The sequence below is a fragment of the Apteryx mantelli genome, chromosome 2 (assembly GCF_036417845.1).
Source record: "Apteryx mantelli isolate bAptMan1 chromosome 2, bAptMan1.hap1, whole genome shotgun sequence".
In the NCBI taxonomy this organism is placed as follows: Eukaryota; Metazoa; Chordata; class Aves; order Apterygiformes; family Apterygidae; genus Apteryx; species Apteryx mantelli.
In genome coordinates, this window is record NC_089979.1 from 88,554,458 (window position 1) to 88,572,469 (window position 18,012).

An 18,012-nucleotide genomic window follows, 5' to 3' on the forward strand; every position below is an offset into this window, starting at 1 on the left:
TAAAGAGCATATTTCCCCTTTATCATCCTTGGATCAGGAGCATTTACTTACAGCAATAAAGGAAAGTTGGAAAAGTGAGGGTGGGATGGTAACTTTTATTTACATTACATTATTCTTTCTGCTTGTTGGCACCCAGGAGCCAAAGGTTAAAGCTGCTCTCCCTCCTCCAGTCCAAGGCTTGGCCCCCATGACTACAAGTCTGTAAAGTCTTCTTATTTCCCCATTGATTGTGGTGGAAGGAGGAGAGAAATAAATAAATAATTTTCTGTCTTTAAGTGTTTATTTGCTGCCTTTGGATGCTCAGCTGCCACCATATATGTAGATATAATGTATATATGTATGTCTGTATGCATTTTTTACACCTATTATCTCTGTTCAGTTTCCATTAGCAGAACAAGATAATTCTGAGAGGGGGAAAAAATGTGGGGTGGCTACAGGACCAGGGCATCTCTGAGGGGAGGTTTGGAAAGAAAACTAGTGGGACAGAAAAAAAGAAACACCAGACATGTCCTCTTTTCATTTACTTCCTCAGAACTTATTTTTAATAAAGCAAAATAAGCAAGCTGTCTCATTTAAATGATATGGTGAAAATAGTTTATTTTGGTCACTGCATTGAATTCCCTTTTATCATCTTCAATTCCTCTATCATACTTCCTCATCCATTTTGTCTGGTAGGTAGGTTTGTTCCTTCCCCCAAAAAAATCTGGATGTTTATCACTGCTCACTGATCCTCTTTTCTTCAGTTTCCACCTTCTTTATCCCATACCGTATTTTTTCAACCAGGTGTAGCCGGTTCACCTGGATGACTCCTTAATAACTTCATCCAAGCAGGAAGCACGGATTCCCTCACTGTCCTGCTGTGTCGGAGTGTGAATATTTACCTGAGCTCTGCACATCTTCGGTAGCCTTGTGAGAGTCTATAGAGCACGGTGAAAATGCCAGGGTTTTGAACAGTCTGCGTTGCAGGGATCTAGGAACTTCGGACAGTTTTGGAAAGTGGTATCATTTTTGTTCCTATGAGCTCAGGGGACAGACGGAAGGGAGGAGAAGACAGACTAGGAGCTTCTGCACCCCTCTACAGGAAAGCTTCAGCTGAGCTTTGGAACTGGACTAAATTACAAAAAGCACAGGAAAAAAATCCCCATTTTTTATTAAGATTTACTATGAGGTTTAAGCAGGGTTGTGGGGGGAATAGGAAGAAAAAACCCCTAAAACTGAAGATTATATGTTTGTCATGCTAAAGGCAGTGACCACCTGGGCTGATATAGTCCACAAACTAAGAATAGCTGTTTTGCTAAGTAGCCAGTGTTTGCATGCTTGCATATTTGCACTCTTTATCACATTCACAAGCTGACAAGTAAATTTCCTTTGTGCACCCCCACACTTCTGTGGCTGGTGTTATCTAACTGCCTCTCCTCCCCGTGACATTCCCCCGTGGTTCTGCGAGAGGCAGAAACTGAGGTCTGCATTTGATTGCACAACAGCTCAACATGCTCATTTGCCTGTTGGCAAACGATGGTGGGATGAGTAGCTCTTTATCGCGCAACACCGTGATTTGGAAGCCCAAACTTGATGTGGCACGACACCATCCACTGCCTTGGAACAGTGAGCACAAATGCTTTAGAGATGCAGCAAACACTTGAGGTAGTTTGGTCCAGAGTTGCAGGCAAATTCATCTCTATTACTGAGCTCTGCCCTCTTCTCTGTTACCTGGAAGAAAATCATCCCTTTAGGAACAATAACCTGATCATTGGCAACTTTCTGCCACAGGATCTGGTCAGGCAAGGTGCTGCTGCCTGCAGGTGCACAAGGTGGTACTCAGTGGGCCAGCAGTTTGTCCTTTTCCTTCCCAAGACCAGTAATGAGACTATCGTCCGTTCAATCTATGTTCTGAACAGATTAGGATTTTGGAAGCATCAGGCAAGTTGTTAATGCACAGTTGCCTCCTAATGCCTGGGCATGGATGCAAGAGAGCAGCATCCTTGGGAAAAGGAATTCCTTTACAAAATCTTTAATGGGCCTTGGGTCTGGATAATTATTTGTAAACAAGCTATTTTGTACTTGGAAAAGCATTCCATATCATGGCTTCTTTTTGTTTAGAGAGCAAGTTGCAAAGGCCGAGAATTCTGCCATTACTCTACCAAGTTGTGGCACATTGCCACCAGAAGAATCAAGACAGCCTATTTCTAGGTACTTGCCTTTTTGTTTTCCTCTTAGCATCAGTGTCTGGCTTTGCAACAACTACTAAATATTTATGTGTCACTGTCAAAAGTGCAGAGCAGCAAATCAAAGTAAGTATTTTAAGTATTTGAAGATCAGGGTGCTATAACTGACTCACTAAGGCTACCGAACCAAAGATTGGAGCGCACCCTCCCCTGGATTTCCTTTCTGAAGTAGAAAGAGCAAGCCACTTTCTCTCACCTCTGCTAAGAACAACAGTTATCATCAATAATGGCTTTTTTGCATTGCTAAGAACCGCTGTTATCATCCATAATGGCTTTTTTTGCACTGAAAAAGCAAAGCAGGATCACTAAGGAAAAAAAAAGTTCATTCTTTTCCAAGGAAGGGGGCACCCCAAATGAAAATATAACATGCCATCAGTGAAAAGAATAAATTTTCTTCGGGGGGAGAGTTAGCAAGAAGCAAGAAAATGAAATGGCTGTAAAAACCCATGCCACAAAGAGAAGGCAGCAGCCTCTGCATGGAGGAGCAGCAGTGCTGATGGAAAAGTCACCAAGAGGCAGGGCTGGAGAATGGACGTGCCTCCCTTCATAATTAAGTTTATTGATCTGAAAGACTTTCAGTAGAAACAGTAACAGATGATTTTCCTTTCTAAAAGGCTCTTGTGCAGCTGTTAGTTTGCTTACCCTAAATTGCAAAGATAAACATCCCGGTTTTATATGCCATTTCCTCCCCCTGTCTCCTAACAGAATCACCATCTACTCTGAGAGCTGAAATTAATACATGAATTTCTTCATTTAGTAGGTCAAAACAACCTATTGCTAAGCTAATATATACTGTACTTGTCTATATATCTGGCAACATAGAAGGAAGGAGGGCATTAATGTCTTTTAATTATTACATGTGGCAGGAATTCAGTGGATGAAATTCTGGTTTTGCTCTTGCCAACATTTCATGCATCTTCAGAGAATCTTTTTACCACCTGATAAAAAGGGGGAAAAGAAATAAAAACCTTTCCCTGTCTTTATAGTGAAGCTTGAAGACTAAAACTGAGAGAAACTGAAAATACCATGGTGATGGAGACTCTTCAATAAAATACACAGCACCTGCTGTGATGACAAGCAGTGCTCTCAGCTCCCTTTGTAGTCAGTGAATAAAAAGGCAGCATTCTCCTACTTACAAGAGATGTTCAGCACCTTCTTCACAAACCATGGGAAGGATTTAATGATTTTTTTTTTTCCATAATTTTATGGATCGTACCTCATTTGATATTATACTATCTGAACTGCAAGCAGTAGGATTTCTACTTTTCTGGCAAGTAAATGATATTCATTTCACTTAAAAAAAAATAGCCAAAGTTGGGAATGTAAAATGAAATTTCCTAGCTGTTCCCATATGGCTTCTTCTCCGATACATACACACACACAGACAAATTTCCCTGGATCCATCTTCCTACACAGAAATTTTGTCTCAGCGCAATTAGGCTTTGGATATTTATACTGGATTGCTGGACATCCCGTGGTCCTGCGAAAAAAGTTGTTCCACCCAGCATGTCAGACACCCAGAGATCCCAGATGCAGAGTCTTCCTCCCAAGTTCAGGAGAAGGAGAACTGAGTCTTGGATTCTGCCTGTATTGCCTCGATATCGTTTCTAGACTTAATTACATCCTCTGAGCAACCTGGACTTAGGCTACCTCAGAGTAACGCTGCTTCCTGTGGCACTTCAGGCTAACAGAAGTGCTTTGAGTATTTGAAGATACTGCTCAAAGCTGCTACCAAATTTGTATGGAGAGATTTAAATTTAAAAAGATTAGCAACTATACAATCATATAATTATACCCTTATGTCATAAATTTTGTTTGAAAAGCTTCAATGGTTTCTGCATATGTTAATAACATGCATGTCTTAGCACTGAGAGCATAAATGCACGACTCATTGCCTGGGAGGAGAAATGAAAGGGAGAGTATGGGAACTCGCATTTATTGCTGCGAGGAAAACAAGCTGCCATATCACAGACACGGCAGGAAACCCATGAGGAACAGAACATACAACCCTTGCTTCTGTTAAATATAGAGCCTCAGCTTCAAAATGCCAGCAAAGTCGTGTTCGTAGGGTCTCTTCTGCTAACGAGTGTCTGGGGTTCTAAAAATACCTCACCCTCAGGACATTTCAACAAGTTGAGTCAGATGAGGGTGTTCTGCCTCTTTCTCTCTCTAGGATTAATTATTCCCAAATGCACTGGAACACTTTTCTAAAAGTCAGACAAGCCTAATGTTGCTGGATTTTTATTTTGTTTTTTTTTGTTAGAGCTAACACAGCTGTCAAATGCAAAGCTATGGCTTCTGCTAGTGAAGCCACTCTGCCATCAATTGCATAGTTGCAACTGAAAAAAATGAGTAAAAAATTCTTTGTGTTCTGCCACGTTTGTTTTTTCCAGGGGAACATAGGAGCAGTCCCTCCTCTGCTGACCTTCAAGTGTTACTGACATAAAATGCACTAGTATGACTCAATGTGACTAAAACAGCATCATGGTAGGGTAAATATAATATATTTATACTTTCTTTCACTGGTAGTATTTTCAGGAGATAGACTTCAGAAAGAGCTACACCCAATATAGTAAAATAATTTATCCTCAATAAACAAATACGGAGAGCTGCTATAAAGCCCAGTATGGAACTCAGCCAGAAATGAGCCACTATTTTTAAGTGGCAATATGTCAGCTGCAAACGAACAACTCACAGAAGCAGAGACATTTGTATAGTCAAACTAGCAGAAGGCGTAAAATGTCAAGGATGCAGATGTTACTAGATTTTTGCAAACTGAGCCGCCTCTGTCTCCATACAAGGACCTATTCTTTTTAAAAGCTTTTTTCCTTCTAAATGTAACATTGTCTTTAACTTGTTTTTTGAATTAACTGAAACATTTTGAAAAAGCAGCCCAAACATGGCTGAAGGAACGGTAAATACACTCCACCCAGTTGCCATGCCTTGTATTTGCTTCATCAAGAATTGCGTCTGACGCAAGCACAGGGTTTAACAGTGCATTTAAACGGCAACTACTGCTACCTTCATGCCTCCGCCGCCTGACTGCTGTGATGGACACGCTAACCCAAACACCAGCCATGAACAGTTAAAGCAGTTTTTCGCTTTTTATGAAGGAGCTCCACAGTGTGGAGTTGGCTCTCTTGCTGGAAACGGGGAGCTGAGCTATGCCCACTGCACTCACAGATTTAAGAGCTAGTGCCTCAAAAGGAGGCCAGAGCGTGCAGTGCGCTTTAACATACTGTGAGGTGACAACGTTAGCACCTGTAGATCCGCCACCCTTTTAAACAACAATCCGTTGTTTAAGTGCAAGATCCTCACGTGTATAGATATTTGCCAGCATAACTGCTTCCGACACCTAACCGCTGTGTTTCCAAGAGCGGGTACTGGAGGCACAAAGCTGTTTCGTTATGGTGTGTGCCTCCCTCCTGCCCGTCTAACACCCATCCCCGTCACTGGGCCTCAGGAGCCAGTAGTAGGCTGCTCATTCCCACACAGCTCTCTTGATCTGCTACTTGCGCCTCTTCTTTCTCCCAGCACAAGGGTTTCTACATCTCCCCTGCCACGAACAGAGAGGAAAGACCTAAATCCCAAAGACTCACATATTGTTATGAAGAAGCAACTCAGCTCATGAACTAATGTTGAGCAATAGGATGGCTCAGTCCCTCATCCTCTACAAAACCTACTCTGAAAATGGCACTAAAGCTCACCGAGCGGGCAACCATTCTCTTCTTTGGTTCCTCCCTATCAAGACCAAGTCTGTGGTAACTTCTGCCATTTGTCTTAAAACCAACAGAAGCGATAGAAGTGACAAACTAGAAAAACAAGAATACTAGAAAAAATACTCAGGTTGTCTGGGAATAGATCTGTAAGACAGATGAAGCATTTCTGTGGAGCATTCAGTGGTGAAACAGCACTCTATTCATATCTGAACTGATAGAAAACTGTTGCCATTTCCTCCTCAATCCTTTAAAACTGACAAACTGTATCTAACCCTTGTGAAAGGTTCTCTCTCTCAGATCTTGCAGCTGACTAATAGAGAAAAATAGATTTCTTGAATAGTTGTCAAACCAACCATTATGGACTTGAGAGGAATATTTGGCTTTAATCAAGCACTTGCAATACTTACCCTATCGCACCACAACTGGCAAAGTCACATCACACAAGCAGAACCAGATGTTCTCTTTCACTAACAAATGCCAGCCCTACACATCGATAAATCCTTTGGAAGAAACAAAAAGGAATCATAGTCCTATAGGCCATGTACTGACGATCCAATAATTTTTTTTTTTCTCAAAGATACTTATAATATCTTTATTAAATGCCAAATAAATATATCTTCCCCTGACTGAAATTTATCTCTACAGTCTCTTTGGGATACTAGCTTCCAAGACAAGAGGGAAATAAATACCTCTAGCAGAATGCTTATAACTTGCAGAGTGAATTATTTGAAGGGACTCCACCCACCCTCAGTATACTGTATCTTGCCTCTACTAGACCCATTAGCTTCTCAGAAATTACTGGAAATACTTTTTAGAGTCAAAATCTCTATTACTATTTTATATATTTGAACATGTTTCCAAGCCAATCTTTCTCTCTCCCATCTCCAGGTGGTATCATCCTCTTCAGCATTTTTCCCATCCTGCCCTGAAGATGTCAGAAGTCCTTTGCGATGGCTCTCTCACAGCTGAAGTTTTGGATGGCAGTGCACTCTCTAAAGCAAGTTGTGGGCTACTGGCAGGCAACTTACAGCCAATACAAAGAGGTAGTAAATAGCATTGTATTGATGAGGGGAAAAAGTAATTAAATAAATCAGATATTTGTTATTAAGTTCCATATAGAAGGGCAGACCGTGCAGGAGCAGTCATGCCATGGTTGTGCAGGTGCACCATTCATGCCCTGTTCAGACTCTCGTGCAGTCGCACGGATCAGAACACACACACACATTTGAAGTCCGACATTGTCCATGCCTATTCCTAAGAAGGTTAACTTATTTTTAAAGCTTGGCCTCCTAGTAAGACGTGTGCAGACACTTCCTTAGTGTGTCTGCCTGCCTTCTTTCACATGTCTCTCCCTGTTGTAATAAAATTCTAATTGAATTTCTCATACCTAAAAAATCCTTAGAGAGTGAGATGAGAGAAAACAGACTTCCCCAGTAGAGATGAAGACCATTATTGCAACCATCTATACTTTAACAAATAGAGAATGCTTCAGTTTTAAAAAGTAATAGGTTAGTAGGCAGATGGAGGTCTTGAAAAGGGAATGAATAGCTAAACATTAAGCAAAGGAATCAGGTCTACTTAAGAAATTTAGTACTTAATCCAAAAACTTTCTACTGCAAGTAAAGACTGGACTACTTTAGACTTGAGAACCATTCAACACCCAGGTTGTGAGATGGAGCTTAAGAGTGTGCATGTTAAGTTCTTTACAAGAAGGTCTGAAAAGCAAGGCAAGATCCCCAATTACCTTCCACAAAGGTAGACCAGGGTAAGAAGAACAATCACCACCATATTTATGCCCTGCCTTACTTTGTGAAAGATCCTTTGAAGAAACAAGCTTAGGACTCTGTCAGGCTCCAAGAGTGGTGATCAGGCATTTTTTGGTGGTGATCAAGTTATCTCAGGCCACCCCATCCTGAATGACTGCTCTTAAGACCTCATGACTATGACATTCTTGTCCCATCAGTGTGAAGAAGCTAAGACTGCCCACTAGGCTCTAACATTCCCAGCAAGAGCAACAAAACCAGAATAGAACAATAGAGATGTAAATTCCTGTATCTGGGACTAGTACGTATGCCCAGCTTTGCATTTGCAGGACGCTTTTCCTGGCAACCTAAGAGTCCCAAACCGTCCAAGGCCTAGAAGAAAGCTCCATCACCAAAGAAGGAAGTACTCTTTCACTACCAGACTAGAGACATGGCAAACTGAATGACCTCATTCTGCAAATACTCAGAGGATCTTGGCATCACTGAAGGGGAAATCTGATAGCTTGAAGAACCATCCATCTCAGGGGAGCATATGGTCTTCAGCAACACACATCATTGCTTGTACAAACAAGCAAGATATGTGATGTAGGTTGCTGTATGACCAAAAGTGATTAGGCAGATTCCCATTGGCACAACAGGGCAAACTTCCAGCTGCTGCCAGCTTTCCTTGATATTTAGAAACAACCCAGTGAATATTAAGCCCTGGCAGACACTGAGTTCAGGGTGTGCCAAGTGAATTCTCAGTGCTGACTGTTGCCAGGGGAGATTGCGGGAAGCTTAACGTGAAATTTCTGCAAGTAATCTTTGGAGATCCTTCTGATATCAGATTCAAGTGTGGAAACAAGGCCTCCTGCTTGATACTCAGGTAAGTCCTCTTGTCAAAGCAAGGGCATTCCTCTCACCAAAATTGAAGTTTGAACTTGAATTTGAAAGGAATTTGATTAAACTGAAATTCTTCACAGGTGGCTAACAGTCCCCCCCCCCCCCCCCCCCCCCCCAGGATGAAAGGAAATGAGTTCCATGGCTCCAGGAACTGGCGAGAAAACTCCCTCTTGTCAGGACGTATTCCTGTGAAAGGTGTTCATGAAAAAGTTAGGGAACCTAGGGTAATTACCCGAATAGTAAAATGAAGGCTAACAGTAGTCGGTTCCTATTTGTTTAATGCAACAGTTCTCCATGCTCAGTTGTGTCAGAACAATCTCCTTAAAGAAATGATAATGCCTCAGCTTAGTCTGGGCACTAAAGTGGCTCATGATATTCAGCAAGCAAAAAATGATGCTCATAGAAGGAGAAATTGAAAGGGAGATCCAGGTTTTACACACATGATCATGGGCTCTAAACTGTTCATTGCCACTCAGATGGGGAACAAACTCTCAGGGTTTAAAATGCTAGGAAGTATCCGCTGAAAAGAAGTCAAAGCAAGTTTCAACTTTAGGAATTTTTAGGAAAGGAATAGAGAACAAAGTGCAATTTTGCAAATTTGTAACTCACAATACACCTGTATCATGAATACTGTGTGATGCTTTGCTCTTTCCTATCACAGAAAATATACAACTGGGAACTAGAAAAAGTTCAGAGAAAGGCAATTAAGATAATGAACGCCTTCCAAATGGGCAATAAATAGGCCAGGACTTTCTAGCTTGATAAAAAGATGACTAAGAGAAAATAAGGCAGAAGACTAAAGTCACAAGTGGCACACAAAAGGGGGAAAGGTGAACTGCTCATTGCATTTTCCAAAACAAAAGGTGATCCTTTACACAGTATGGAGCTACACTGCATAACCCACAGGATGTCATGGATATCAAGGGTTTATTCCAAACCAATAATTAGATGTATTAAATAATCCTCAGTGGCCTTTTCTTCCATAAAATATGAAAATATTATTTGGTCAGGAAGCCTGGGGGGGAAGGCAGCTGAAAATTTGGTTTGCAGAGATTAAAGTGCTGCTTTGGTGTTAAGGTTTCACCCTATTTGGAGGTCAAGATATTGTGGGGGGTTTTTGTTTTTTTTTTTAATGGAAGATATTTTCCTTGGGAAACTCAGACATTTGGAGCAATAAGGGCCAATACATTATTACAGGCATAATTATTGAGTGTGAACCTTTATCCACCATAACTGATGCAGTCCCAAGCGTCTTGTGGAACACATTTCTTTAGACAGCAAGGATAAAAATTCCCTCCAGCAGTCAAGAGGAGGATGTCTATTAGGAAGACAACTCATTAAAAAAAACAACTTTCAGATTATTGGTCTGGGTAATTAGATGATTAAAACAGTGAATATCACCTTTCCTGAAGACAGCTCAAAGAGCTCATCTTTTAAACCCCAGATATTCCTCTACCATGTTCGATCATTTCAATCTATAACCAGCAGGGGAAAACAGAAATTTGGTGCTTTTTTCCAACACAAGGGTTCATAATGGCTTCTTTTAGTGGAAGGGCCAGAACAGCTGATGGGAATTTAAATTATTATTAGCAGGCTTGGTGCTATCTCTCCTGGCATTCCTAAGGAAACAGAAAGGGATTGGACTGTTCTCAGTAAGTCCAGCACCCCCTCTCCTCCAGCTCTTTTGGTAAGAATAAGGGAAGTCAATCAGGGAAGATGAAAAGCATTTCTATTTTTGAGGACAAAAAGCAGCAAGGGAGCAGCATATTCTTCTGTTCCCACACAACAGGCTCCTGGCTTTACTGGCAGGTCTTGGTAGGCAGAAGAGTCAAAAAAATGGGAAACCTCACTCTTGTATTGATGCTCAGCGTTATGGCCTGGCATGGAGGACCACTGGGCTTATTTCCTTGGGAAATGCCAAAATGGCTACCAGGAATGTGAAGCCTGGGGTGCTCAGCACATGATTTTGCTTGCCAGGGAGGAGAAAGAACTCTGGGCATCAGCTCCCTTACAATGGTGATGGATCATTGGGCTCTTCTTGCATTACAGTGTGTGCATAAAAAGGCTCCTGCCTTGGCTGCTTGGGCAGATGCGAATGCACAAATTGTACTGAAAGCACAACCTCCACCTCTGCAGAATGCTTGACTCATCAGTCACTCTCTAATGTAATCTCCAGTGAGATCCAATTCCAGCAAAAATGTCAGATGCTTGCCTTGATAAAGCAGTGATTCTAACAAATACAGAGCCGGCTTATACAACTACAGAAACTCAGGCTTACTAGGTTGTACCTACCTCCACATGCAGTTGAATCCTTACAGTGGGGAAGTTAATATCACACCCACACTGAGTCTAAACACACAAATGGACAGGGTATGTAAAGCTTAGCTCATGTTCTGGTCTGGACCAGAGACTGTGACCCTCCTTGCACGAATCCCAAGCACACTTTGACCAAAACCCCAGGGGAATCCTTTACTTGACAGCTCCCATCCAAAAAGCACACAAATGCACTGCTGTTTGTAGCAACTAGTGGCTGTCCAAATACCTCCCCAAATACCAACCACTCATACATTTCATCACCCACAAACACTGGTTAATTATATTCCTCTCTTCATGTGTTAAGATTTTAGGAACCATGAAGCTTAATCTCTAGTCAGCAACTGGTTTTGCCCTTGGTTACATTCATCTCTCACTCATCAGCCCCTCTGCTTGAAGGAGTCCTACACTTACCACCGCAGCAGTGGAGTTTTAATGTTTCCTGACAATATTGTGCAGTACATTACGTGCAAAGAATATACCTTCATATTTTCAGGTATCTCATACTACTAATGAGGCTTGCATAGGCACCAGAATCTACTTTGCAGGAAGCCAAATGCTTTTGCTAAATCATTCCGGAGGATCTCTCTTGTGCCCTGGCCTGAACATGCCTTTGGAGTTGGAGAAACAACCAATTAATTATTTTTCCATGCATTGATGCATTCCCATCTGAGAATGAGGATGGTTTATATAAGCAGTTTCCATAGTTACACAAGAGAAAATGAGGCTCTCCAAACTTACTCCTCAGGAGCACTGGCAGGTATGTGTTATTCAAAGGCATGCTGCTATTGTCAAGGCCCTCAAGTATAACTCAAACCAATAGTAGCTACTACAGGTCACACCTGCCCCATTAAAGGAAACTGCAGCTATAGATTATTTATGGGGACAACCCCAGAAGCCCGAGTTAGTGTGTTACTTTCTCTGCCAAACTCCGAAGAGGGGAGCAACAAGGCCTGGTATTGAGTTTTCTTAAAGTACCTGCCTCTGCCCATTAGTAAGACAGTGTAGGTTGCTTCCCTGACCATGGAAATACTATCTAGCAAACTTTTCTTCTTACCAGTTGCACAATGGCTTTCAAGTTCAGCTGTGTACATCAAAAGTGCTTTGGAAAACTCCTGCTCTCCTAACCCCCATTTGAAAAGTATCTGTTTATGTACTGACTTTAAAGTAGGGAAGTGCTGGCAACCTCCTCTCTTCTTCCTCAACTACCAGCAACAGATGACTGGGTAGAGCTATTTGGATACTTCCTTCTCTTGAACCTCCCTGTCTTTTTGTTTTGTTCTTCCTTCCCCTTTCAGGGTCTGTACCCACTACCATTGCCTGTGCTCTACAGCAATCCTGCCTCAGAAGCCTCATTCAGCTCTTCTCACCCATGCTTTTGGTTTCTACTCTCCTTTCTGTCAGCCTGTGGTGCTGTTGCAGTGTGTGCAGGACAGTCAATGAGCACTGTGCCCAAGTGAGCTTTCTGGCATTTGCTAGACTCAACTGTACTATTTGGCTCTACACGTAGATCTCTTTCCTGAGAGCATTTGAAAAAATCCAAGTTGAAGAGCCCTTCAGCTGAAAACTATAGGACCGAAGAGCAGGTTTTGGTGAAACCCCCGCTTTGTTAAAAGATGTTAGTTTTCCCAAGTCAGGGAACTCATGAAATTGGGTTAGGAACAGTGCACTCTTGCTCAAATAGGAGTTTCAAAATCCCAGCTGAGGGGGATGCTTCTCTGCTATTGAAAAAAAAATACAAGTGTATTATCTCCCTATATCCCATCTGGGTAACTCCTCCTCTCCACAGTTTAGGTTATTCTCAGGGAAGAAAGAAGTATTTCAGAAAACTCAAAGACACAAATGGTTCTAAGAACAAATTGTCACCTATTTCCCAGTCATGGAAAAAGCTTCCAACTGTTCGCCTTTGGCAGCAGATTTCTACTGAATATTTCTTCTCACAATGATCCATAGTAAATTGCAAGGAATAAGAGGAAGAGTTTTATCAGTGGCAGGTACATAACAGCGGAGCAGTGGTGGTGGGAAGTCACGTACACAATGTAGGAACAAGCGTAAACACACTGTATCATCCCCTGACCTTTAATTTTATTTTGAATTGCAAATGTGCTAATGATAGTAGAAAAGAGAGAGAGTTAAATGCATAAAATGAAAAACCTTTGTCTTGTCCCTTACAGGAGTAAGTAAAAAACAAAGTCTTTATAATGCAAGAGACTTTCTTCTTGGGCATTCCAGATTCATTACGAAAATGTGGGAAATGCATACCCCAATCCATATTGAACTGAAATATAGGCCTTTGGTCTTTTACTGGGAACATCTGGTAAAAACCTTGGAAAAATCAAAATTTACTAGAGGACTGCAATGAATTTCCTCAGTTAGAAATTCACACGTTTTATACAAAAACAACCAGGACACTACAAAGCACTCAACATTTAGAGCAAAGGCAAATATTATTTTGTAAGGCATGAAAGAAAGATACATCATTGCAATTTAAATAGAATTTTATGGCAATAAAACAATTTACCTTCTTAAAATACAGAGCCCAATTAAAATATAAGCAAACCTAGTCTTTCAAACGCCTTAAAGCAAGAGGTCAGACAAATATGTCAAATATGTTTAATTTTTTTCAAAATAACTGATGGCAAAATAAAATATTTACATCACGTCATACTGTGTAAACATGTAACGTCACTGTACAAAGAAATATACATGCAAAATAAAGCAAAAATTTAACTAAAACAATAAAGGAAAATAATACACAAACATAACGATATGAGGTTGGTATGAATACACATCCAGTTTTGAAGTCAGTTGTTTTCTTTTAAAAAGTTTCTGTACAACTTTACAAAAAAAAAAAAAAAAAAGGAATAAATAGAATACAGCGGAAGCCGCAAAGCTCAAAACCAGCCCAAGCTAGGTTATGGCTTAAGACCCAGATACCTAACTAGTATGGGACGTTGGCTTGGTTTCTTTAAACATGGCATTTCACACAAACATAGATGACAACACACCCATAGGAACTCAGTGACGCACAGAAAACCATCTCTGCCTTTTTAAATAGCTCACGTTAATATTACTTCAACCTTAAAAACAGTTACTAAGACAATTACATTACGTGTCAGATTCTCGTCACCTGACCACTACTTTTTGAATGTATTTCTTTACCAAAGAGCACAAAATTCATTTGCTCATTTCACAGAAAGAAGTAAACACAGATTTGAAAATTCTAAAAAGTAGTAAATATTGAGACTGATTTTGGGAAAGTCATACTTTGGCATTTTGAATATAATAATAAATTTTAAAAAGTGGTACCTTATTTCTTAACCAGTTTGAGATTTGGGATACGAATCTCTGTTGTTCTCTTTTTTTTCTTTTAAAACAATCCTTAAAACTGACTAGTCTTCACTAAATCCTATGCTAACCCTCATCTTAAACTAATAGTGACAGTGATACAACACACCCTCCCCTGCCCACCCAGAAACCCCAAACACACAAACAAAACCATAAAGCTCGCCGTACTAAGTATGTGCTTTTTCTATATATTTATTACAGTTACAACAGAGGTCTTCATAAATAGCTGCATAAAATGTTAAAGCCACAACATTGCACATGATATGAAATAAAATAAAATCCCAAATGAGTGCATTTACAGTATTTCATCCTGCTGCATACTGCTTAGCAATCGTGTTGGCAAGCTGGGCACCAACCTGAAGTCCTTTTCAAAAGGGACAGTGAGTACTGACCCAAACTGAAGACCCGCACAGTGGTGTACCACCATTTAGGAAGGAGGGGGGAAAAAAAGGATAATGGGGGTGGGGAGAAAATTACAGACTGAAGGCAGGTAACAATCTATATACAAGTAAGGCCTACATTTTATCAGAGCAAAACAATTCATTCTATTTGTATGCAAAAACTTTGAGGTTGGATGCACTTAAAAGCAGAGTCTGATCTCAGTGCACTGCTACGTGAGATACATACAGGCGAGGCAACTGGAAAGCTCTAGGACCAAGTGAAAACCAGATGTTACAAATGGAGGCCGTATCCATGGGTAGCCATCTTGGTGAGTCTTCTCCAGGCATGATTTCGGTTGTTAATACCAGTGCTTTGAACATAGGCATTTCTTCCTTGAATAAATCTTGAAAATGGTAGTTAAGTTCACTTGCAAAATTCAACTCTTGTTTATTAAAAAAACTATTTTTTTTTTTGCAGAAACCTGAATAAAATACTGTTACTGTATCACTCATGACTGCCTTTTGCAGAGTACAGTGCCATCGTCCTCCACACCCCAGTGAAGTCTGCATTGCCAGTCCCACATGCGGCCACGCACGGGTCTCCTTGCAATGCGTTTGCACACGAACTTTCGCTAGCAGCTGGTTGGCTCAGGGGTTGCTTTCCTCAAAATTCAAGTCAACAGCTGATTGGCAGGAGGAGTCTATCTCCAATCTTGATTGGCAAGTGAAAGAGAATGAGAGAGAACTTCGGGCAAGGTCAAACTCTTGGCAAGAGCCTGCTCTGTAAGAAGTTTTTAATGCTACGGATGGGTCGAACATCATTCTGGTGTTTTCGCCGCTCAATGAACGAAGTCAGTCTGGATATGTCAATGCTGTCAGCATTTCTGCTGTTCCCCAGCTGCAGCCATTGCTCCTGGAGGGCCAGTGCAGCCGAGGGACGCTTAGCTGGGTCATCCTGAAGTAGGAAGCATACAAAATCTTTGGCCTTCTGGCTAACTCCTTTGAAGTAGTCATCTGGGAAACTAAAGTCTAAGCGGCAAATATTCAGGCAAGTTTCCTCTACACTTTCATCCAGGAAAGGAGAGACGCCACTAAGAAGGACATATGTGAGCACGCCAATGCTCCAAACATCTGAAGTGAGGGAAACAGGATTTCCGAGAATAATTTCAGGAGCTGCAAACTCTGGGTTTCCAAGTAACTGGTGGATATAATATGTGGTATTGAGCTGGACTGCGTCTCCAAAGTCAGCCAGTTTTATTGTTGGCTTAGTGGAACTCTGGTCCACCAAAATATTTTCAGGCTAGAAAACATAAAAGAAAAGGTTTAAAGGACTTCTTTCGAGACAGTCTAACATGCATTTAATTTTGCAACATTACTGTTTCCCAGCCAGCACTGTCAGCTCAAAAATGTAACAAAGCTATAAGGATTACTGCCCAAGATCAGCTCTGCAAAGTTCCTAAGCAGTCCTATCAAACCTTCCCCCAGACCAACCGGCAGGCAGTCTCTTGCCAACTACAGCATGCAATAAATGTGTTCCAGCTGCTGGCATTATAATATTTGCAGGAAATACAGCTCTGCCAGATAAGACTGAAGATGTTCATAATAACAGCTCTGCAAAATTTCACAGAAAGCTCTATTTGGGAACTTACAGCTTAAAGAACAGCAATTAAAAACAGAGGGTGAATAAAACGCCTACTCAGTATTTGCTTTCTAACAGACAGACAACAAATACCTGCATTTAAAGACTGAAAGACCTTGTCTGCATTTTTGTGACTTTTTCCAATACAACTCAACAACTTTATTTGGTGTTTCTTTAGCATAATGCAACTGTACTGATGGAACTAAAGCACCACCATGAGACTATGGCAGAAAAAGATCTGAGTGGACGCACATGGATTCAATAGTACTGCCCTACAACTAGTAAGCTGAAAGTGGAACTGTTTTATGATTTTAATTCTGAAATTATTGCTGCTTTAGCTGTGATCTTACCAAAATAAGATTTATTTTACTTACCAAGTTACTAATTGTACTTACCTACAAATAATTTTTAAGTAGTTCACCTGTATGTACTCCGAGACCAGAAAAAGTGCTAGTGCACTCCCTATAGCATTAGAAAACTATAAATTTTTGGTATCCATGATACATGTGGACAAAACTGGTTCTGCCTGGTGAACAGGAGAGTGTGGAAGGAAGACGTAGTTTCTTTTAGCTTTTTCTCACCATGACACCTTTCAGCTAAAGAGACTCTGCCTACAAACATGACTTTTCAGTGCTAAAATTCCTCATTATTCAAATTGGGGTGGAAAAAAAAAAGGTGAAGACTAGTTTTTAATTCAAATTCACCTAAAAATCTTCTCCTTATACAGATTTTTCTACCAGAATGCATCAAATCCTTGTGGCCCAAGTAAAATTCATGGGCTAGAACAGCTGCCCAGCAGGTACCATTCACACCCAGATTTGTTCATACGGTCTCAAAGCAATTCGCAGACCTATGCTCTCAGCTGCCAGTTTCTAGAAGCAGGAGGTATTTATTCCCGTTCCCTGGAACGGCGTGCTCTGCTAGCAAGCCCATTCACTCCTCACCTTTAGGTCCAAATGTGCTATTCTGCAGTTGTGAAGAAACTGCACAGCTTCCAGAATCTCTCCCAGGTAGAGTCTGATCTTCCCCTCAGTGAGGTTTCCCCATCGCACGACACAGTCTAGAAGGCGACCCTGGTCAGCCCTATTGGAATTACAAGAGTTATATTTTAATACAGATATCAGAGCTAAAACAAAAACATACAGTCAGTTTTCAAAGTTATAAAAAAAAGTGTTCAAGACAAGTGTCCCTTAACTACAACAACTATTTCACTGTTTCTAATGTTTAGCTACTCTTTCTTGATCACCTATTTTTCTGCCTGCCAGTGAGAAAGTTCTATTTTGTTTACAGCTGACCTGCACCTAAAACAAGGGGAACTAATTCCAAAGTGGGAGCAAAGGGTGAAGGCAGAGAAGGAAAGGAAGAAATACAGCATTATTGGCAGACAGAAAGGCCTACAAAACTGTTCAAAACTACAGTGTTTTCCATTCTATCCTTAGTCAAAAAGTAAAGAAACAAACTTCAGTATATCCCAAGTATCTAACTCTGTTCTGTACACAATGGATTTATTCAGCTGAAATCCTATTAGCAACACTGTAAACCTCTTCCAGTTTAAAAAAATGAAGACTCACAGTTTTAATCTACTGGCTACCAGAGGTCTGCAAAAATATCTTTTTGTGATGTTTCCTAAATTATTATGGAAGTGATCTTGGTGCATTTATTTTGGGTGCACAGTTTGGAACAGTAACATTTACATGGTCTAAACACACAGGACAGTAAGCACTCTATGCCACTAGTCATAAG

General features: G+C 40.8%; 1 protein-coding gene across 2 annotated transcripts in view; it reads right to left on the reverse strand.

Annotated features, from left to right (window-relative positions):
* Window positions 1-12,869: 12,869 nt before the first annotated feature.
* Window positions 12,870-18,012, reverse strand: part of TRIO (trio Rho guanine nucleotide exchange factor) — a 260,312-nt gene continuing 255,169 nt past the window's right edge. For both annotated transcript variants that reach the window (XM_067290998.1, XM_067290999.1), the window contains 2 exons: window positions 17,214-17,352; window positions 12,870-15,930 (listed from right to left, as the gene is read on the reverse strand). In XM_067290998.1, coding sequence (XP_067147099.1) covers window positions 15,388-15,930; window positions 17,214-17,352 — 682 coding nt within the window. In that variant the 3' untranslated portion in view covers window positions 12,870-15,387. The remainder of the gene's footprint in view (window positions 15,931-17,213; window positions 17,353-18,012) is intronic.